Source organism: Caretta caretta, chromosome 4 (genome assembly GCF_965140235.1).
Source record: "Caretta caretta isolate rCarCar2 chromosome 4, rCarCar1.hap1, whole genome shotgun sequence".
In the NCBI taxonomy this organism is placed as follows: Eukaryota; Metazoa; Chordata; order Testudines; family Cheloniidae; genus Caretta; species Caretta caretta.
In genome coordinates, this window is record NC_134209.1 from 20341560 (window position 1) to 20363563 (window position 22004).

Genomic DNA, 22004 nt, shown 5'->3' on the forward strand with positions numbered 1-22004 from the left:
GGAGGCCAATACCGTCGAATTGTGTCCACAGTACCCCAAATTCGAGCCGGCAAGGCCGATTTAAGCGCTAATCCACTTGTCAGGGGTGGAGTAAGGAAATCGATTTTAAGAGCCCTTTAAGTTGAAATAAAGGGCTTCATCGTGTGGATGGGTGCAGGTTTACATTGATTTAATGCTGCTAAATTCGACCTAAAGTCCTAGTGTAGACCAGGGCTTTGAAGTAAATATCAGATTAGAAGTCTTTTTTTGATCTGTTGTTTTCATAAGAAAAAAAACCAAACTTTTGCATAATTTCAGTGTTGCTTGCCTCCAGATGAAATTATACTATAACCAGTTAGAGTTCCAGCTAGCACAAAATATAAACTGACTGGCCTGCGTTGGCATTAAAGTGCCATACTAGAGATCACATGTACTTGTTTGATGGCTAAGCTGACTGCTTTATAGATGCAGAGGTAATAAGCATTTGGCTATTACAATAAAAAAGTAGATTGCCCAAATTTATCCTTGATAGGATTCCACCTGTTTCCATACGAAATTAAAACCTGGCAGCTTTTGTCATATAGTTGATTATATTTGGATCTAATCTGTTTTAGGTTTTCCCAAGGGACTCAAAAGATTGCTTGAAGATGAAGATGTTAAAAAAGTTGGAGTAGGAATTGAAGGAGATCAGTGGAAGCTGATGAGCGACTTTGAAATCAAGCTGAAGAGTTTTGTAGAACTGGCTGATGTCGCCAACGAAAAAGTAAAAATTCAGTTTCATGGAGGGGGGTCTTCATTGTGCTAATAAAGGGAGTCTTTTATTTTTATCAGAGTCCAAATGTGGCCCCACTCATAATCTGTAGATCTGTTACCAGAGATAAATATTACCAGGTGACACTTTTTAAAGTGTTTGAATTTGGAAGGAACTCAAGTAAGAGCTACAGTATTAAATGCCTTTATTTTCATTGCACAGTGTATTTGATTTTCCCACAGATCTTTTTTCCCCCTCAGCTCTGTTTCTGGCCATTTTGTTCCATTAGGAACACCATTTTTTTTTTTTTAAATCAATCGAATTTTATTTCCTGTTATTGTTTACTACCAGGAATTGTCAGACTGGATCAGACCCAAGGTCCGTCTAGTCCAGTGTCCTGTATTTAACAGTAGCCAGTACTAGATGCTTCAGAAGAAGGTGCAAGAAACTCTGCAGTTGGCAGTTATGGGATAACCTGCCCCAGGGAAAAATTCCTTCTATCCCCAGTAGTTATGGTCTGGCTTATGCCGTGAAGCATGACCTTCCAAAACTCACGTTTGTTAAATATTTACTGCTCTAACTAGCTATTCTTGTTATCCATATAAATGTTTCATCCTTTTGTGTATCCCACTAAGCTCTTTGTCTCAGTGATCTCTTGTGGTAGAGAATACAATAGTCCAATTACTCATTGTAAATTTGCCATCTTTCAATTCCTTTCAATTTCCTTGTCCTTGCATTATGAGAGAGGGTGAAGAGAAGTTTGAGCCACAGTCCCTATGGTATTCGTTATTTTGTAAACTTGTATCGTGTCCCCTCTCTAAGGTGTAAAGTTTTTCAATCTTTTAGATATCAATTAATAGATGAGATTTTTTCCATGCCCCTATTACCGCATTTCAGGTGAGGACAAATGTTTGATTCATGTAAAGAGAATATTTTTCCATAGTATTCTCCATGCTATTCCTTTGAACCCTAACACCTGTTTATTTTTCCTGGCTGCTGTTGCACATTGCCCTGTCTACAATGATGCCCAGGTCATTCTCCAGAGTGGATGCAGTTAATTATTTAGAATTCAGTTAAGGGTTATGAGGAATTCAGATTATTCCTTATCAACACTGAATTTCATCTGCCCTGGGAGGGTTCCCCACCGTTGCCTTGCATTTGTCCCATTGCTTAGATCATTATCCTTTTCCTGACTCAGCCACCTCAGAGTCAGAGTGGATAGCTTTTCTCTGCGGCACGAGGCAGAGCTGCTCTCTGCTAAGTCACTGAACGCAACTCAGGTTGTCTTTGAGTAAAACTTTATTATAGAAAATAAAAATCCCTAAAAATTGTTAAGGTGAATGTAAACTTAGTTAGATTGAAACATCACCATATTATGTTTACAACATATTGGATATCCCTTCTTTCCTGTGAACAACTTTTAATTTCCTCCTAATTTGCATGTGTGTTTCAAATACCTTGTGCTCATCTCAAAGAAATCTTTGAATTTGTGTAAAGGGTTAATCTTAAACTGACTGCACAAATCTTAGAGACAAAAAAAAAAGTCAATGAATATGATGGAGCTCTTCAAAGGGTCTGTTCTCTACCCTTACTGTTCCAGAGGACTGGAGAGCAGCAAATGTACCTATAGCTATAGGACTCCAGGAGCTGGTCTGCACCAGTGGCGCAGCTGTAGCATGTCGACGGGAGAGAGCTCTCCTGTCGGCATGATAAATACACCTGCGCAAGAGGTGGTGGCTATGTTGGCGGGAGAAGCTGTCCTGCCAAAAATAGTGCTATACACAGCGGCGCTTAGTCGGTGTCACTTACGTGGCTCGGGGAATGGCGTAGGCTACGGCTACGCTCGCAGCTGTAGCGTGCCGGGAGTTAAACCAGCCCTGGGAGACCGCAGCCGGGAAAGCGCGGCCGTGTGTTCACACTGGGCTCCTTGTGACCGTGGAGCGTGTCCACGTGAGCAGCTCTTGCAACGCCACAGAGAGCGGTGCGTTGTGGTAGCTCTCCCAGTGTGTAGGTGCCTGCCGCGTGCTTTGGAAAGGGCTGCAATGCCTAATGGGGCAGGTTTCCCAATCCCCTTGCTCCACGGGCATCCTACTAGATGGCCAACTGCTTTTCAAATGAGGGGGTGGAGTGTGACAGGGTGTGTGTGGTGTGTATGTGGGGGGAGAGACTGGGTGTTTTGGGGGGCAGAGTGTGTCAGTGTGCTGTCTTGTAAGTTCAGACAGCAGCGGGGGGAAACCTGACATCAGCCCCCACTTCCCCTTCCCCAGCCCTCACCCGCTCTCTCTCACAGTCACACACAGAGAGAAATGCCTGCGCAGTGAGGTGAGACTCACCGGAGCGGCACGTCCTGCTGGTCGTCCTGGGAATTAGCTATTTCCAGCTCCGGAGCGCCCTCTGCAGGCTGGTGTCTCGTCTGCCACTGGCCCTGTGTCCCTCCATACCCCAGTGCCCTTTACCTTGGGGTTCTGCCCCAGCAGTACCCCCACACTCTGGGTCTCCCCTCCCAGGGGAACCCCCAACCCCCTAAACCCACCTTGCCTCAGTGGCTACTGCCAGTTCTTGTCTAGCCCCTGCTCACTGGGGCTGACTGCAGTCTGTCATGGCCACTCGTCATTGGCAAGGGGTTAGGACCTGCTGCCTTTGCCTATCCTCGGGCTGTCTCTCTGCAGCCTCAGTACCTTTTGAGCCCTTAACAAGGCCTGCAGCCTGGGGGTTTACCAGGCTGGAGCTCCCCAACTCCCTTTGCCTTTCCCCAGCACAGTTCCATTTCAGGTACCTTCTCTCAGGCAGCTAGCCTTCCCACTTCAGGGCTAGAGCCCTTCCTCTCAGCTCCTGGCTCACAGCCCCTTTATAGGGCCAGCTGTGGCCTGATTGGGCTGGCCACACCTGTGGTCAGCTACTCCCTCAGCTGCTTTCACTCTTTTTCCCAGCCACGGCCCTCTCCAGGGCTGCTTTTAACCCTCTGTTCGGCGGGAGTGAGGCTGCCACCCCCTTACAGCCTGCCTCTGCAGCAGGAGCATTCCACAGTAATGGTTTGCTTTGTGTCCCGGAGCAGATAAGCATGCTAGCTGTCAGAAATGGAGCTTTCAAAGGGGATAGCTGCATGCCTGCAGCAGAGTTCAAAACAATGACCAGAGAGGCCACTTGACTTCAGGGGATTATGGGATGTTTCCGGAGGCCAATCACAGCGCAGTAATGCAACACCTCGTCCACACTGACACCGTGGTGCTCCAGCCCGGGTGCAGCAAGCTCTGTGCTTCTTGTGGAGGTGGATTACCAGGAGCGCTCCAGCTGCAGAGTCCAGGTGCTCTAAGTGCCTTGCCAGTGTGGACACCTCAGGAGTTAGGGCGCCCGGGACTGATTTAATGCGCTCTAACTTGCAAGGTTAGCCAAGCCGTTATTCTCACTCCTGAGGAATATAAGTTATACTGAAGTAAGAGGTAGTGTAAACTTGGCCTAGGAGTGATATAGGGAATTGGAGATCACAGAAAGACTTAACTATTACCTGAGAAATTGGTTGAAACAATACTTAAAAATAGAATAAGTCACCTGGAATATCACAATAGGATAGGGTCTAATTAGCATGGTTTTTGCAAAGGAAAATCATATTTGACTAATATGTTAGAATTCTTTGAATATATCCGTGAAGTAGTGGATAAAGAAGAACCAGTTAAGAACATAAGGTGGGTGCATAACTGGTTGGGAAATGGTTCCCAGAGAGAGTAGTTATTGGTGGTTCACAGTCAAGCTGGAAGGGTTTATCAAGTGGGGTCCCACAGGGATTGGATCTGGTTCAGGTGACTTATTACTGTTTAATTTATCAGTTTGTTCCAAAACCACCTCTACTGACTCTTCAGTAAGAGGCAGTTCTTCAGATTTGTCACCGAAAAAGACTGGCTCTGGTGTGGGAATCTCCCCCTCATCCTGTTCAGTGAATACTGATGGAAAGTATTCGTTTAGCTTCTCCACAACGGCCTTGCCTTCATTGAGTACTCCTTCAGCACCTTGATCCAACCAGTGGTCCCACTGGTTGTTTGGTAGGCTTTCTGTTTCTGATGTACTTAATGTTTTTGTTTTTTGCGGTTAGTTTTTCTGTCGTTTGCAAGTTGCTCTTCAAATTATTTTTTGGCCGGCCTGATTATGCTTTTACTCTTGACTTGCCAGAGCGTATGCGCCTTTCTATTTTCCTCAGTAGGATTTGACTTCCAATTTTTAAAGGATGCCTTTGGTCTCTAAGCATCTTTTTTACTCTGTGTAAGCATGGTGGCACTTTTTGGGGCCTCTTTCTGTGTGGTTTTTTTTTTTTTTAATTTTCTTTTATTTGGGGATACGCACATAGTTGGAGCCTCTGTTTGATATTTTTTAAAAAAGTTTCCATGCAGCTTGCAGGCATATCACTCCTGTGGCTGTTCCTTTTAATTTCAATATAACTAGCTTCCTTGTCTTTTTTTAAGTTCCCTTTTTTTGAAGTTAAGTGCTACTTGTGGTGAGTTTCTTTGGTATTTTCTCCACAACAATGATGTTAAATTTAATTACATTATGGTTGCTGTTATGGAGCAATTCAGCTATATTTAGCTCTTGGACTAGATCCTGTGCACCAGTGTAGCGACGCGAAGACTCACTGTTGCGGCACCTCCTGCTGGTCATCCTGGGAATTAGCTCAACTCCAGCTCCGGAGCACCCTCTGCTGGCTGGTATTTTGCCTGCCTCAGGCCTTGGCACCCTTCCAGACCCCGGTGCCCCTTTACCTTGGGGTTCTGCCCCAGCACTCTGTGTCTCCCCTCCCAGGGGAACCCCCAAACCTCTATCCCCACCTTTCCTCAGTGGCTACTGCCAGTCATCATTGGCAAGGGTTTAGGACCTGCTGCCTTTGTCTATTCCCAGGCTGTATCTCTGCAGCCCCAGGACCCCTGTAGGCCTTCAACAAGGCCTGCAGCCTGGGGTTTTACCAGGCTGGAGCTCCCCAGCTCCCTTGCCCTATTCCCCAGCACTGCTCCAGTTCAGGTACCTTCCTCTCAGGCAGCTAGCCCTTCTCCCTCTAGGGCTGGAGAGAGACTCCCCAGCTTCTGGCCCACAACCCTCTTATAAGGGCCAGCTGGACCCTGATTGAGCTGGCCACAGCTGTGGCTGCTTCCCCAATCAGCCTAGCTTGGCCGCTTTTAACCCCTGCTTATTGGAGTGGGGCAGCCGCCACACTACAGCCACTTAGAACTAAATGAAGAATTGCCTCTCCCTTTATGGGTCCCAGGACTAGCTGCTCCAAGAAGCTGTCATTAATGGTGTCTAGAAATGTTATTTCTGCATCCTGTCCCGAGGTGACATGTTCCCAGTCAGTAGGGGATAGATGAAATCTCCTGTTGATCATTACATTTTTTGGTTTTGTAGCCTCTCTAATTTCCTTGAGCATTTCACAATGACAGTTGTGATTCTAGTCAGGAGGTAGGTAGTTTATTCCTACTGCTATCCTCTTATTATTCAAGCATGGAATTTCTATCCATTGAGATTCCATGATACTGCTTGATTCATATAAGATTTTTACTATTTTTCACTCTGTGCTTTCTTTCACATATAGTGCATCTCTCTCACCAGCATGACCTGCTCTCATCGCTGTATATTTTGTATACTAGTATTACCGTGTCTTGTTGATTATCATCATTCCCACCAAGTTTCTGTGATGCCTATTACATCAATATCCTCATTTAATACCAGGCACACAAGTTCACCCATCTTAGTATTTAGACTTCTAGCATTTGTATAGAAGCACTTATGAAATTTGCCAATATTTAGTTGTCTGTTTTCTTGTGCTGTAATTGAATGGCAGTCTTTTCCATTTGAGTGTTTGTTTTTTATTTTCAGTTCTTATTTCCACTTTATCAACTTCTCTTTACTTTACTAGGATATAGAGTAACATCTTCAATAAATCCTCCCTTAAGGTATTTGTTACACCGTGTGCTCCTTCACAAGCCACTAAAGTAGTCATGTGGGGGAGAGGCAAAGAATTCTCTCCTGACTGGTTTTTGATCCAGACACAATGGCCAATTTTCTTCATGATGAAAGGTTGACAGTGGCATGACTCTAGATTCCATACTGGGTCCAGTGTTTAATTTTGTAGGTGGTGCAGGTAGTGTGCCTATAGTTAACATTGCCCCAAGACTTTTTCCCCAAGATTTCACTTGGAATCTTGGGCAGAAATTTTCTATGCTGAGCATTTACCTAAGGTTACGTTATTTTGGAAGGTTTTAGCTAGAATGGTTCAGCTGTTCGTGAGAATGAGGTTTGGGGACAATACATTATCTTATCCAAGTTAAAGTTCTTACAGCTGCTTCATTGAGCCAGCTCTGTTGCTTCCAGGCTTCAGAGCAAAGGCTCAAAATTTGACAGGGGACTTGCCCAGGTGTCAGGAATGTGCCTTTTATTGTTCCTCTGAAATTCACCCTAATGTGACCAAGTTACAAGCTTTTGGAAAATCTCAGTTTGCACATGCTAAACGGAGTCTTCTTAGAGTTTACAAAAACAACAAGGAGTCCAGTGGCACCTTAAAGACAAACAGATTTATTTGGGCATAAACTTTTGTGGGTAAAAAAACCCACTTCTTGAGATGCATGGAGTGAAAATTACAGATGCAGGCATAAATATGTGTATATTTTAAATATATGTATATAATAAAAGTATACTTATGCCTGCATCTGTAATTTCCATTCCATGCATCTGAAGAAGTGGGGTTATTTACACACGAAAGCTTATGCCCAAATAAATCTGTTAGTCTTTAAGGTGCCACTGGACTCCTCGTTGTTTTTGTGGATACAGACTAACACAGCTACCCCTCTGATTCTTAGAGTTTAGAAGCCACGTTTCCCAAAAATTCTGCTGCACTGACATGCTCTGGCCACTGGCAGCTCCCACATGTGACTGGACTGCACATGCACTATTCCCACAGAGTGACTGAGCGCACGCCGTCCGGGGGCTGAACTGGACTTTCTCTGCAGTTGTTCTTCCTGGCAGACAAAAGCTGCTGTGGTGCCAGGAACAGAAACTGAAAGCAGGGAGCCTGTTTCTCCTGTGCTGTCAGTGCCTTCTCAGCTGATGCCTAGACAGTACAGAGGAGAAGGAGCGAGCTGCTTGACTTGCAGAGAATTAAGGAACAAGGGTGAGGAGGTAGGGGAAAAGACGCAGGGTGGCGGGGAGGCAGCAGCACATGGGGACGTACTATAACAGTAGGAGGGAGGGGCCATTAAACGAGGCAGGGTCCTGTGGAAAATGTATTATTGGGCTCATGTAATTAAAGACTGTATCCTAATGCATACACACAAGGGGATGAACTAGGGTTCTAATGGAAACCTTAATACTGGCATTTCCTAACTTGAGTGCTTGGCTTTGTACCCTTCATGGCATTTTAATGTAGGTTTTTTGGAGGTACTCTTTATTTCCAATCTGGACAGGGGGAGTGATTCCTGAAGTAGCATAATTTGCAGATGACACAGTTATTTCTTAGCGATGAGCAGTGTTGAACTTCAGAGAGACCTAACCAAGCTAGGCGAAAAGGCAACACAATGTGAAATAAAAGCCAGTGTGGATAAATGCAAAGTAATGCACAATGGAGGGTAACATTTAGAGTCCTGGGAAATGTACCGGTAGTTTAACTGTATCAACTCAGGAAAGGGACATGGGTGTCATAGTAGAGGTTTCATTGAAGGTGTCTGCTCAATATACAGCAGCGTTTTTGAGGCCAGCAGTTTATCAAGGCCCAAAGAGGGATTGGACAATTTTATATGGATAACAAGAATATGCAGCATTATAAGAGTTAATACTAACAAAAACAGTGTTGGAAAGGGATATTAAACATGCTTCAGGGCTTAAGCCAATCTCTAACTATTCGAGACCAAGAAATGAGACCTGATGTAGGGAGCAGATTATCCCCCATCTGCCCACTGTGGGGTTTCCTTCATCTTTCTCTGAAGCATCTGGTGCTGGCTTCTATTGGAACTGGGATACTGGGCTAGGTGGGTTGTGTCTCTGCTTCTCTCTGGCAGTTCCTAGGTTTTTCTCCCTGTCGTTCTGAATAACCATTCTCTCTTGGAGCAGGGCCCATTGATGTGTTGGTGAGTACTTCATCGTCTCTGTTCCCTGTATGACTGTCAGATAGCATAATGCATAGTGTTTAAATTCCCAAAAGTACTACAACTGTTTCAAGTCTGAATGTTGACCATTACATCTGCCCCTTTCTCTGTCCCACCAGCATAAAACTTTACTATTCCAACCTCTATCCAGAGCCCTAATGTAGATGTGGGTAATTACTGATTAAACCTTCAGCTAACAAATCCAGATGTGCACATATGTTTATATTGATGCATCTGGTTGCATAGGGAAATACCTGTGTACCAGACAGCTTGGCTCAGGGAGCAATCTGGAGCAAAGGATTCTATATCTAGGATAAGAATGAATTATTTTGGTCTCTACTGGCCTAATGTCATATTGCTAGAATACAGATGTAGAGAACATAACTTCTGACCACACTTACTTCTCCTAATGATAGGCATGGCATACAGAAATTAAAAAATCTTAAGGTGAAGTTTTAATACTTAGTAGAAGGCTGTGCCTTTGAACCTGGTTTGAGAGAACCATGCCCCATTAAACTCAGGGAAACCACCATTTAGTAGAACCAGAAGCCATATGTTGGGAGGCTGAAACAATGACAGGTAAATGGGAAGCGCATCATCTCAAGAAAGCACCATAAAAGCTTTTTAAGATGATGATGAAGTGGAAAGGTTACAGTCAGTGCTTAAAGTGACCTGTATTGAGCACTTGTTTGGTGTATTTCTCCCGTTTTTGCTATGCTGTGGACACCCACTTCTCATTGCATATGCTGATGGTGCCCTGATGCAGCAGTCCAGTTGGCAAGAAGGGAACACTGTGCAGGAACACTGTGCCAGGGCACAAATGCAGAATTTTTTCGGTTGTAACACTGCAGTTGGCTCTGATGGGAGTAGAATCAAGCTGCACATCTGTAGGTCAGTCATTTTGTTGAGGAATGAGTTAATTTTGATATATTCAGAGTCTCCACTTGTGATGTTGAATCAGCTTTGTTACCTTGTTCTGAGAATTATTTTTACCATGTACAATTGCTTTGAACTTAATATTTCTTATTTTTAGCTGAAGTGTAAGGAGATATGGAGTCTAAATGGCCTGGTAAAACATCTATTTAGCAAGCAGCTTCTGAAGGACAAGTGTGTCCGCTGTGGTAACTGGGAAGAATTTCCACTCAGCGAGGAGCAGAAGTTGTATGCAGCCACTGACGCTTATGTGGGTACCAGTAGAGAGCTCCATTCCATGTTTTAACTATTTCATTCCTCTTAATACGTTATTTGCCGACCTTTCTAATGTCTTTTGGCTGTGGTACTCACCAACATGAATGTAATTCAGATTCCTCGCAACAAAATGGTTAGTAATCTTTGCCCCGCAAAACACTCTATAAAGCTTCATAGTGTTGGTGACTGAGCTGTGGGCAGTCTGGCCTAGCGTTTGGAGCAAGAGTCCGGCCTACCAGTTAGAGCTGAATCCAGACAGCATAGGTACAGGCGCGAAGCCAAGGGTTGTAGCTGGGTATCAAACCAAAGCCTAAGCCAAAGGGTGAACTACTGTCAGTCAGAAGGCAGAGCCAAGGGTCTGAGCTGGTAGTCAGAAGTCAGGAAGAATCTGGGAGCTGGAGCTGCAGCAGGAACAGGCAGTGGCTGGAGCAAGGCTAGAGACAGTGAAGGCAGGTAAGCGCAGCTGTGGTTAGGAATGTGTTGAGCAGCTCCTGAGCTTAAGTATCAGCCTGTTGACTCCTTCAGCCAATCAAGTGGTGCAGTTGACTCCTTCAGCCAATCAAGGCCAGCTGCACTCATTAGGTTGCCAGAAGAGTGGCTCTGCTGCAGGCTGGCCCCTGACACACTGTGTAGGCTACTGTCTAACCCTTTCAGTTCTTGGTTGCATTTTAACCCGTTTATTCACTGGAGGCTGTTCTCCAAGGTATTCTCGCCAAGTGGGTCTGATTTGTGAATATTCTATAAAACTGTACAGTTTAGAAGTATAAACCCATAAAACTTAAAAAGTTAGGATTAAAGTTGCCTAAACAGCAGCATTGCCTTGTTGCATCTTCAATAATAACGTCAATTCTGTGGATCAGAATAGGAATGGCAAAGAAAAATATCAAACTTTTGTCAAGTCCTAATGACCAGAAATGATACCATCCCAATATAAATTTTTATCATTTGGAACACTAAGGACACAGTCTATTAGCAGGAAAAGTTATCCCTCAGAGAAGTAGCAAGAGCCCATTCAGTCAGGCATAATATCCAATAGAATAAATGTTCTGTTAGTTTTGGAAACAATGCTTAATTATCCATTAGAAAAGGGGATGGGGGACAAATGGAGGAGTGGAAAGGTCTTACTTCACTGAACAGTTGCATATGGGAATGAAGTAATTACAATGTCTAGCACTTTACATCAATAGATCTCAAAGTGCTTTGCAAAGGAGGTTATTATCATGTCTGTTCTATAGAACAATTTTTCTGCCCAAAACTCCTGGCAGCTACCCCAGGGACTCCCCTCACATCTCAGGACCTCATCTTTCTCCTACACCAATGCTTTCTCCCTCTTCTCCCTGGGAAATTCATGAAACCAACTGAACCCGGGAGCCTGACTCTCCCTCTCCCCAAACCCTGCCCTCCTCCCCTTTGGCCCCTAACGCCTCTCACTCCATCAGGCTGGGGTAGGTGGGGAGAAGTGCCCACTTGGAGTACTTGGTCTCAGTAGCATCAAATTCGTATCCATCATAATACTTCCATCTCAAATGATGACCTGACCACAGTGGTTTGTGGTTCAACATTTCCAGGCTAGACTATTGCAATTCTCTCTGCCTGGGTTTAGGCAAAATGTGGAAAGAAGGTACAGCTGGTAGTCTGTCTCCTCACTGAGATGAGCTGAAGAGCATATTGTTTTATACAACATTTAGGTATAACCTTGAACAAGGCACAGGAAGAGTCTTTTCAACAGCAACTCCAAGACTGAGAGTCCAAGCCTCACTCTATGTGAAGTTGCTTATTGACCAAAGTGCAGTTCTCCTCATTCTCAGGAAACGTTGGTTTTTCTAATATACCTGGAGATGAGCAGTGAACCAGAGATTTATAGAAACAATTTCTTTTGAGTTCACTTACGAGACTTATCAGGAAGTTTACGAGGAACAGTAATTGTTGTAGTTCCGTTTATTATTTTATATAGCACGGTAGATGTCCATGAGGCTCTTTATTAAATGAAAATAGAGGACATGGTCTGCCCACATTTTGTGTCCTGTGGAACACGGAGGCAGATGATATTAATCTGTTAGCCACGCCATAATCCAGTGGTTCTCAACCTTTCCAGACCACTGTACCCCTTTCAGGAGTCTGATTTGTCTTGAGTACCCCCAAGTTTCACCTCACTTAAAAGCTGTTTGCTTACAAAACCAGACCTAAAAATACAAGTGTCACAGCACACTATTACTGAAAAAATTGCTGACTTTCTCATTTTTACTATACAATTATAAAATAAATCAATTGGAATATAAATATTGTATTTACATGTCAGTGTATCGTATATAGAGCAGGTTAAGCAAGTCGTATGAATTTTTAGTTTGTACTGACTTCACTAGTGCTTTTTATGTAGCCTGTTGTAAAACTAGGCAAATATCTAGATGAGTTGAGTACTCCTTGGAAGACGTCTGTGTTGATTTAGCCAGTAACGTAGACATGGCCCTTGTGTTGATCTGACTTTCTGTTGTAGACTGGGCCCATGGGTGCAGAGCAAAGGCAGTTTGAGTGACTTGTTTAGCAAGAGCTTAACTCAGCATTTGCTGTGTTTCTAACTTTTTTTTAAAATACATGAACACACCTCTAACGTCTTGAGGTAATATTCACTAAAATCATTGATATGTTCCTGCACCCTTAACTTTACCTTAAAGTGTTAGGCTAAATTGTATTTTGTCTTGAGTTCTCTAACTTAATGTTACATTATTGTCATTGTTTGGAACAAAAATCCTTTACTTAGTGTTAAATAGAATTTACATCTTGGATTGGAGAATAAATTTGTAGCCTCTGCAGTTTGTTTTAGGCTTTTTCCAACCATGGAAGGAAAAAAAAATATAAAACGTGATCTGTATGGAGTCTGAAGCATTGAATTTGTTTTGCTTTTCTTCACAGGCCGGCCTCCTCATTTACCAAAAACTGGAAAATATGAATAACTGTGGTCAGAGGCTCTGTAGTATAAAAACCGGTAAGTTGCAAATTCAAAGAATAAAGAATGTGTGTTTTTTCTAATTGGACATTGAACTGTTTGGAATTTAGAGATGGCTTACAGGGTTCTTTGATCACCTGTATCACCTGGGTATCTGAGTGTTTTCCAGAAGGGGCAGTAAGTGACATGAGAGTACAGTCTCATCGTTCTGTGGTGTGTGCCCAAATTCAATAAGGGGGCTGGTAAGAGATCTCACTCTTGTTTACTTTGCTATTCCACACCATAATAGGGTCAGATGCTTGAATAAACTGTTGGTCACCTTAAAAAGAAAAGGAGTACTTGTGGCACCTTAGAGACTAACAAATTTATTTGAGCATAAGCTTTCGTGAGCTACAGCTCACTTCATCGGATGCATTCAGTGGAAAATACAGTGGGGAGATTTATAGCATGTTGAGTGCCATCTCACGCATTTGTGAGAGAGATGGAAAAATACCACAGTCTCTCCTGCTTCTCATCCTGCCGTGGAGTGAGATCTGCCAGAGCTGGTCTTTTTTTCCTCATAGCTCAGGAGATGCAAATATCTCATGGAATACCAGCAAACTGTAAACTTCGGCTTTGTCCTAGTGGCACACAGCGTTTGATTTTTTTTTTTTTTTTAATATATATAGGTTATTAGATTTAATGGGAAATGTCACAGCTGATTTCTCTGAGTTTGCTTCATTTCTGCTGAGTTAGAGATCTTGTCCAGATTTTCTAAAAAGCTTGTTACCGAGTAGTTCCTATTTAGGTACCTAAATATATGCCCAGATTTTCAGAAGAGCTTGTCTCCCATTTACACGTTCAGAAATAATGAGTTAAGCTAAAAATCTTAGTGTTGCTTTTGACCAGAGAAAGCCGTGTGGAAAAGGTTTTATTCTCTTTCTATGCAGGCTGTACCCTTATTTTTCCTGTGATGACCATGCAGCAGCAATCCTGCCTTCTTGATCACAAGGCTTAATTTTTGTGACCTCTCTTAGCGGATTTGTCTATATTTGCAGCTTGTGCATGATGCAGCTGCATGTTTGCTCACTTACTTTTTATGAACTTTAACAAATTAAACACCTTTTAGTTTATGATACTAAAGTCAATGGGACTACTCATGTTTAAAGTTGCATAAGTCTTTGTAAGGGTCAGAGCCTAAGAACATTTAGTCTACATGTGTGGGCTATTCACCCTGTAGCATGGAAGTGTGCTATCCATGCGGCGGAACATACATAAGTGGCCTGACAGCTCAAAAGTGCTGTGACACAGTGTCTCCCATTGGCTCAAAGTGAAGAGTCTGTGAGTGAGGGGGATGGAGCAAGCAACCAGTCAGCACAGGGCAGAGAAAGTCTAGAGTCAAGACTGTATGATGACTATGTTGGTATCTGCTCATCCCTGTGGCAATACTTGGTAGGCTACTTCTGTGTCTGTTCCTGCTGAATTTCTTTGGCCCTTTGGGCTGGCTCCACATGGCTCAGGGGAGGGAGTGCTGCACGGGTCCTGGTGCCCCCAGGAAGAGGTGGGGTAACCTTTGTGCAGTTCTGGGTCTGAATGGTGCTGGTAGCGATGTTTTGTCCCAGCTGGGTTCCATTTTCCCCTTCCCCTCACTGTGGAGCACCTCGTCAGGCTGCTTCTGAAAATGGGAAATAGACAAAGCTTATAATTATAATTCACTATAGCAACCACTATTTCTCTTGAGTCCATAACTATTTCGTAAGCTTATTTGCGTATGAGAGGTTTTATGTAACGAAACTTCACTGACATTGACTTTTTCAGATGGGGAAATGTTGCCCAATGAAGTCAAGAAGCAACTGTCCTCATTAGCTGAAGAAATGGTGGAGCTGGCTAATGGTCTTCCCAGCACTTTTGGACAACTTAAAAATATGCAGAGGTTAGATGTTGCTCAAATCTGCTTCCTCTTTATCTTTGAAATGCCTGTCAGTGGTATGTTCTTATATCTGTACTACTGGTATCTAATCCAGGACACCCTATCTATAGTTACAGATCCATGTGTATATTGTGGTGGGTGAGGGCCTCCTGGGGTCCCCACCAGACCACAATATGGGCTGCTAAGAGTCCTTCCCCGGCTGAAGGCATACAAGGGATTCTCCAAACAAAATAAACAAACAAACAACAAAAAAAGATTCCTTTTCCTCTTCCTGGCCTGGGAGAGGGTTCATCTTATCTGCAGGCTCTGGTATCCTTGATCTGATTTAGGGTCTGCCTTCAGCTGCTCCTTTTGGTAATCCTCACTTTATACCTGGTCCATATAGTCTCAGGGATGGTAGAGTCTGCCACTGTCTCTTCCTCTTTGCCAGTCTATCCTGTGTTGCCAGCTATATCCAAGGCATAGCAGTCTTCCCCTAATCACCACCCTTCCTGTGGCAGGCTTTCCCTTTTTAAGCTTTGTGAATTCAGGCAGAGCAAGTCTTGCAGTCTGTCTTGTTAGTACTGGCTGACCCCATGAGAGCTCGTTGAGGTACCCCTCCCAATGTGTGTACCCCCCCTTTCTAAAGAAACTTCAGTCCATGAGAAAACTTCACTTTTCTGCTCGTAAGATACAAGAATGCAACTTTTCCTTGTGTAATAGCAGAGGATTGGTGATTTAGCACTGCCAGCCATGTTCTGTAGGACTCTTAAAATCGGAAGGGAAGCCTGTGAACCCGGGAACTGTGACAAAGCCTACCTTAAGCAATTGCTCAAGTGACCAATGAGTTTTGGATATGTAATGTAACTAGCCTTCTAGTCAAGGTGGGACCTAGCTCTACTCAGTGCGTTTGGGAATTGAGTCTCAGGAGAGGTTGTTGCCTAAGAAAGGTGGTCTCACATAGGTTTCAGTTTACGTAGCTGATTACTAGTTTCAGGTTGCTTCTTACCATTCATTATTTAAATATGATTGTTAATAGCTTGATAGAAGTGGTTCCATCTAGGCCTGATAGAAAAAGATGTAGAGCAGAATGTCATCTGCGCATTGATACTCTATCACCGGGACATCCGTCCTCTTCAGCCTGAGGGCCCAACATGATGTTTCAGAGAGTCAAGAGCCCATGATCAAATCTTCAGTTAGTTCTCTTATAAACCAAGTACAAAAAACTGATTACCTAATCATTTGCATCCGAAAGTTTCTTTACCCCGTCAACTTCTTGATTTCCAGTGGCTACAATAGTCTTCATGATCAATACTTACTTAGTATTTGTGAGCTGAAAATGTTTGTTCATAGATGTGTAGGCACTCAAAGTGACAGCGTTTCTTTGAGTGCTGGTTCCTATGTGTATTCCATTGAGCGTACGGGTGTGCTCCAGGCCGCTGAGACTGGAGAATTCTTGCAAGCATTGTCCGTTAGGTCATGTCTGCACCCCTGACCTCCTCATGCTCCATACCAAGGATAAAAGGGATGGACAGACTGACTGCCCTTCCAATTCCTTCTCACCACCGCATGGCCTGAGTTCGAACCTCTGGTACCCGAAGCTAATATATTTAAGCAGTGTAACTGCATGATGAAAACTGTTTTCCCTCCAGAAATATAAGTATTTTATATTGATTTTTGGTTGAGGAAAATTTTGTATGCATGTAAAGATTATTTCCAGCTGGAACAACAAAGCTGCATCTATGAAGTTTTGAGGAAATAGAGGAGGGTTATTTTTCTATATGTTAGAATTATCATTAAGGGCAAGAACTGCCTTTAAAAAGCCACTGGTAAGATATACAAAAACCGTTTATTTACAAAAAGAAAAGGAGGACTTGTGGCACCTTAGAGACTAACAAATTTATTAGAGCATAAGCTTTTGTGAGCTACAGCTCACTTCATCTCATGAAAGCTTATGTTCTAATAAATTGGTTAGTCTCTAAGGTGCCACAAGTCCTCCTTTTCTTTTTACGGATACAGACTAACACGGCTGCTACTCTGACCCCATGTCATTTATTTACAGCTTTATTTAATTCTCCTTTTTTCCCCCCTAACAGAGCTGTAGAAATATTAACCGATGTATCAGGAAATATAGGTGCCTTAAGAAACGTGTTGCTTGGTGAACCCAACCCCCAAGCAGAGCTGGGGAGCAGCTGTGTTGCAGCGCCAACGAATGCTGAAGTTGTGTCTACCGTTGTTGAAGACGAAAAGGCCGAAACGCCTGAATTTCCTACAAGACTTCAAGATGATATAAATAATGACCTTGATGGTGATATGTTACTGTGTGTCAGTGAGAGAGACCTGACTAGTGGTGAAATGGAACTTAGTAAGCCTGAGCAGAAAGATGGAACTGCAGACAAAGGATCTAAGGAGGATACAGATAGAGACTGCTTAATGTCACTGGACATTACTGAATTCGAACTTCAAATGTTGGAACTTAAGGCCAACCAAGAAATTCTAAACGAAGCTGCCTTGCCTGAGGTAATGGATTAAAATCCATAGAAATGATGAACATTACCTGGAAAAGTGATCTTACTGTTAATTTACCAAGGGATTTTAAAGAGTTGACTCACAGAGTGACAGTTAATGTTTGCGAGAGGAAGGTATATTGAATTGCTTTCCCAAAGCTGAATTTAAAGTTTTAGTCTGGTCAATATCCATGAAACCTGTCGATCTCTGAGCCTCTCTTTAGTGCTGCTGCCACTTAGATCCTTGTTACTTCACCACATACACAAACCTTAGATTCACTCTTTCTACTGTGAATAATATGGTTACAATATGAATTTTAGGGGGTACAGGGCCAAATTCTGTCCTCACAGTTCTCATGGTAGTCACTGGAGATGTGCAGGTGTCTCACAGGGCATGATTTGGACTACAGAGTTCATAAATTGCAGCCCTTTTAGGGGCTTCTCTTTCATGGTGATAAATTCCTTTTAGTTTCTGTAATTGATTTTACTTTATTTTCTTTTCATTTGCGTGGTTTGTCTGTATCCAGGTTAAATGGAATCTTCTAACTTCTATGGAAATTTGCTGTGTTCTCCTAAAATTTTTCCAAACATGTTTTACTATGGGAAGGGTCCAGACCAAGTTGTTTAGCTAAGAGTTATCTGCAACTAACACTTGAATGACATATAAATAGTGTGTCTAGTAGAGGAATAGAGGGCGGTGGACTTTCAGTGAAATAAAGGCTTATTTTGAAATATTCCTTTAGGAACCATATTCCAGAGAGAATGAACAAAATCTTGGTTGTGTCATTGAAAGTGATGAAGAACTGGAAATGGAGATGCTCAAAGTAGGTGCCATAATGTTTGTTTCCCTCGTCGAGGTAGTTGCTAGTCATTTTGGTTGGAGGAAAAGAGAGGGGAAAGACTGTTTATTATAGTGTAGGGTTTTTCCCAGCATATTCTAAGTATTTTTGACAAAAAACAGAAATCATCCTGTCATATTCATTCTCTTCCTCCTCACTCTTGCCCTAATCCAGCAAAGCACTGAAGCACAGGCTTCAGATTAAGCCTAGGAACCATCCCATTGAACTCACATAATTAAAGTTAATCAGCTCTTTCTTGATAAGAACATAAGAATGGCCATACTGGATCAGACCACAGGTCCATCTAGCCCAGTATCCATCTTCTGACAGTGACCAGTGCTGGATGCTTCAGAGGGAGTGGCCAAAACACGGCAACTATCTAGTGATCCATCCCCTGTCGACCAGTCCCAGCTTCTGGAAGTCAGAGGTTTAGAGACTCATAGAACATAGGGTTGCATCCCTGACCATCTTGGCTAATAGCCATTGATGGACCTATCTTCCTTTCACAAGCTATCCCGACACTGTTCTTTTCTGTTAGGTACATGTGGCAGAGCGAGCTTTATTTACATTCTAGTCTATGAAATGCTGGCTGATGAGTGAGTGAGTAGGAAGGGATATTTTAGTAGTAAAGTACTGCTAAAATACGCAAGGTTTTCATATTTTACTTGTCCCACTGAACGTCACATCACATCAGGAACTGCATTCTTTCTCCATCTATTTTTCAAGTCATTAGAAATAAACAAGACTGTTTTTCCATAATACCTCAGTTCCCACCGCTCCCAATCAAATTCACAGAACAGAATCCCAAAGGAAGAGAGAGAATCAGAAATGAAAGCTGTTGCCCAGCAGTTTAATCACACGTCCTGAAAGAAGCTATTTAACACTGAACAGATGTTCTTAGAATTTTGAAAGACAGCCTCAGAGGAAGGATTGGAGAGAGTATCATGTATTTGGCAAATGAGAATAACCATTTCTTCTTCGAGTGATGTTCCCTATATGAATTCCAGTCGTCGCTGAGTATGTCAGCGGAGGGGATGGAGGGTGGGTACTGGAATAGTAATAGGGATCACATATCTCGAAGAACCTCCAGTTACAGGTAAGCAACCTCCTCTTATAAAAGGTAACATTTAGTGGAATTTAAATTAATAAAACAATAACATTTGAAGGTATGTTGCTCTCTAATAATGGCAATTTCTCACATGTGTGCTTCTTTGTGCCTCATGCTGAAGGATCAATAAAACAATAACATTTGAAGGTATGTTGCTTCTTTGTGCCTCATGCTGAAGGATCTGAGCCAGGCCATAATTAGAGTAGAATTCATGTGCCCTTGAGCAATATTGCTTCAAACAAAATGGCAGGTTTTGTTCATTATTGTTTCCCCTTTGTACAATAAGGGTTAACTTTTTACTTCCAATTTTCAGTCTATAGAAGATGTAAACAATTCTAAAGTCAGTCGAACTGACTCTATCTCCATTGAAACCAAGAGAATTGATGGCACAAAATTTCGCCTTTCTCCAGATGATGATGAAGATGAAGGCATTGAGGAGGAGGAAGAGGAGAGTTGGGGTAAATACTGAATTACAATATGAAGTATGAGTAAAAGTTGACAATAACTCTGTACTGTGTGTAAAAGCAGACTTGGAAGGTAGCTTAAAGCCCTGTGTTTAGTTAACTGCTCATGGAGACACCAAGCAGACGTTGAAGTTCTGAAGTAGTGCTCACTGATACTAATGAGACCAAAAGATAACTTGGAGTCACATTTTGTCCTTGGCTAAGCGTAGGCGATTCCTTGCAAACTAAAACTGGAAACATTCAGAACAAGGTAGATGGGATGGGGAATCGTTTGTCCCAAACTGATGCCCTCCGCACAGCCTGTCTTCCTCTCATCATGTCTGTCTCACTGCTCTGTGAAGGCTCCATCTGTGGGCGTTGGGTGGTCGACCTTCTCCCTGGTGATTTTGACCCAATGGTTGGGAACTGGTTATGTGGAGACAGGGCACATGGGAAGTGCTGCCGAAGTGAGTCCTGGCCTGCCCAACCTTTGCACCCTGAAATCTTCCCTTCAGCTAGGCAGTCTCCACCCCAGCCATTTCCAAGGAGTTATATTTAACTGATGTGTTGCAAATAGAAATTGGTAAGAATATGCTAAGGTTATTGGTTGCTAGTATTTCATAGGGTTATATAGGTTGAGAGAAGTAATCTTACCAACTTGGCATGAAGAAAGAGATTCATGGTTTCATTCCTAACAGTTTTCAGAGGAACGAAAGCTCATGCTCAAATAAATTGGTTAGTCTCTAAGGTGCCACAAGTACTCCTTTTCTTATTCCTAACAGTGTTTTGCAAATTTGCTAGACTTTCGTGTTAGAGCTGCGTGAATCCGGGGCCCAGGAAATGAACAGCAACAAACTTCCTAATCTCTTTCAGTCCATGGCTTTTCACTTGTAATAAAGCTAAATATGCATGTATTGTTTTTCCTTCAGATCCTTTGTTGCCTGCGCCTAGTGAAATAGAAGTCACGTGCTTAAAGACATATTTTGGGCATTCTGGTTTTAAACCGTAAGTGTGTTATCAATTATCATATAATGTGTGTGTCCAGTTCCTATCTTTTGTTTAATTTAGAATGATTTTCTATTGTTGCTTATGATAACCACCAACAGTAAGCTTAGTGTTGTAGAAGATGCACAAAAAAGGCCTAACCCCGGCCTTGAGGAGCTGTCAAAGTAAATCTCATAGTGAGGTACTTATATCAAAGCTCTTATAGAGTAGACATCCATGTTCTTGTCACTTAGCAGGCCCAGGTAATTAAGGTGTTAAACTTGAAATAACAAAGGTAATTTAGATATCTCAAGATATTTCAAACAACAAGAAATTTAAATTACTAACTCTTGTCACAGTAAACTTCATAACTGAGGTGGTTGTTTTTTCTTTTTTTCTTTGTCTGTTAGACACATAGTATGGAAAAACAGAGTGCGGTAATGCACAAAGGGCAGGGATAAACAGATAGCTTTACAAACAGTGCTAGTATACAGAGGATAGATTTCTAAGGCATCGTAACCGATATGCAGTATTAGTTTATATACATCATGTAACAAATTGCCTAGAATATTATGTAGTAATTTAACTGTCGGTATGTAGCAACTACTTGGTAACCTAGGAGCAATAATGTGCATATTTCCGTGTTGCTGTAACTGTGTTGGTCCCAGGATATTAGATATGGGTGAGGTAATATCTTCTGTTGGACCAATAAAATGCATTCCCTCACCCACCTTGTCTCTCCAGTAATGTGTATGACTTCTGCGCACTGTAACACATCTAAAATTTATCAGTGTTAGATCATTATATGGTCTTATTTTCAATATAAATATGATAAAATAATTCTTAAAATGCCGTATGTCTTGCAATGGTCATGGAGCAAATCTTATGAAAAATTGGTTTGGGGAAAAATCAATTTGGTAAATTCTGAGACACAATAAGGAAAATTTGGATTTTTCTCAACTTTATTTACATTAATACCCTCTCTTCAGTTGCACACAAAAAGGACCAAAGCTGTGTTTGGCAGCAGTGTATCATTTCTCTGCCTTTTGTGGTGAAAATAATTGAGAAACCTATTTGAAGATCAGCTTTTAATAACATACTGGCATCTACTGCATTTGTAGTCTTCCATTAATCATAGAATCATAGAATATCAGGATTGGAAGAGACCTCAGGAGGTCATCTAGTCCAACCCCCTGCTCAAAGCAGGACCAACCCCAACTAATGATTGAGGCAAATCCTGCTTGCCTTACTCCTAC

At 42.5% G+C, this 22004-nt stretch overlaps 1 protein-coding gene across 3 annotated transcripts in view; it reads left to right on the plus strand.

Moving 5' to 3' along the window:
* WRN (WRN RecQ like helicase) overlaps positions 1–22004 on the plus strand; it is a 112664-nt gene that overhangs the window by 35336 nt on the left and 55324 nt on the right. For all 3 annotated transcript variants that reach the window (XM_048848757.2, XM_048848758.2, XM_048848761.2), the window contains exons 5-12: positions 594–742; positions 9881–10030; positions 12946–13018; positions 14777–14891; positions 16964–17387; positions 18118–18198; positions 19635–19779; positions 20694–20769. In XM_048848757.2, coding sequence (XP_048704714.2) covers positions 594–742; positions 9881–10030; positions 12946–13018; positions 14777–14891; positions 16964–17387; positions 18118–18198; positions 19635–19779; positions 20694–20769 — 1213 coding nt within the window. The remainder of the gene's footprint in view (positions 1–593; positions 743–9880; positions 10031–12945; positions 13019–14776; positions 14892–16963; positions 17388–18117; positions 18199–19634; positions 19780–20693; positions 20770–22004) is intronic.